The sequence below is a fragment of the Octodon degus genome, unplaced genomic scaffold (assembly GCF_000260255.1).
Source record: "Octodon degus isolate 3935 unplaced genomic scaffold, OctDeg1.0 scaffold00015, whole genome shotgun sequence".
Lineage (NCBI taxonomy): Eukaryota > Metazoa > Chordata > Mammalia > Rodentia > Octodontidae > Octodon > Octodon degus.
The window spans coordinates 13,412,914-13,414,040 of NW_004524591.1; the positions used below are offsets into that span (position 1 = coordinate 13,412,914).

Below are 1,127 nucleotides of genomic sequence, written 5' to 3' on the forward strand. Positions count from 1 at the left end.
GGCACTTTAGGACTGGGGAGATAGTTCAGTGGAATAAGTGCCTGTCAAGCGCAAGGTCCTGAGTTCAATCCTCAGTACCACTCCCCACCCCAAAAGAAGGCACTTTAGACAACTGAGCTAACCTGTCAGCCCTCCTCCCCCAAAACACCGCTATTATCCAATAAAAACCATACAGTTATAATATTACCTGTACCGGTAATCATAGTCTTCATATCTGTCATACCCACGATCATATCCTCTATCATAGTAAGAATCTCGGCGTCTGCCACCACCACCACCGCCACCTCCGCCACCTCCACCGCCGCCGCCACCACTACTACGAAAAAGTATAAAAGATTATTTATCAATGCAAATGATTGTCTTCTAGGGACATTTAATACAACATGCTTTTTATGCCAGGTATCTCACTTTGCTGACTTTCTTACATTGAGGGTTAGCACTCAATTGTAAGGTCTGATTAAACCTATAGCAGTGAACCTGAACTGTAAAACCCTCTTGCCTGCTGTGCTCCATACTTCCTAAAAGGAATATTAGGCTAGGGAGATAGCTCAGTAGAATAAGTGCTTGCCTGGCAAGCGCAAGGGCCTGAGTTCAATCCCCAGTTCTGCCAAAAAAACACAAACAAAAAAACCCAAGGAATATTAGTCACACTTTAGTTTTCCTTTTCTTTTTGGTGGTATCAGGGATTGAATTCAGGACCTTAAGCTTGTCAGGCAAGCACTTATTCCACTGAACTATGTCTCCAGCCCGCAACACTTTAGTTTTCTATAGACTTTTGTTGTAAAGTATCAAATTAAATGAGTCTGTATTCCTTTATTCTCAACAAAAACCTTCATGAATAGTTTTCCATTGTATATTCAAAAATTATAAAAACACATTGTGGGGCTGGGGAGATGGCTCAGTAGAATAAGCACTTCCCTGGCAAGCGCAAGGGCCTGAGTTCAATTCCTGGTTCTGCCAAAAAAAAAAAAAAAACAAACAAACACTGGAAGTTTTGGGGCTGGTGAGATGGCTCAGTGGTCTAAAGCACCTACTTGGAACAGGCTTAGCAAAGCACAGGGACCACAGTTCAATCCCCCAGCACCACATGCCAGCCAGCCCCGCCCCCTGGTGGGCTGAGCTGGCCA

The 1,127-nt window shown here is 44.0% G+C and overlaps 1 protein-coding gene across 1 annotated transcript in view; it reads right to left on the reverse strand.

Moving 5' to 3' along the window:
• Positions 1-1,127, reverse strand: part of Tra2a (transformer 2 alpha homolog) — a 31,514-nt gene that overhangs the window by 1,639 nt on the left and 28,748 nt on the right. Inside the window, exon 6 of the mRNA XM_023709937.1 lies at positions 188-316. Coding sequence (XP_023565705.1) covers positions 188-316 — 129 coding nt within the window. The remainder of the gene's footprint in view (positions 1-187; positions 317-1,127) is intronic.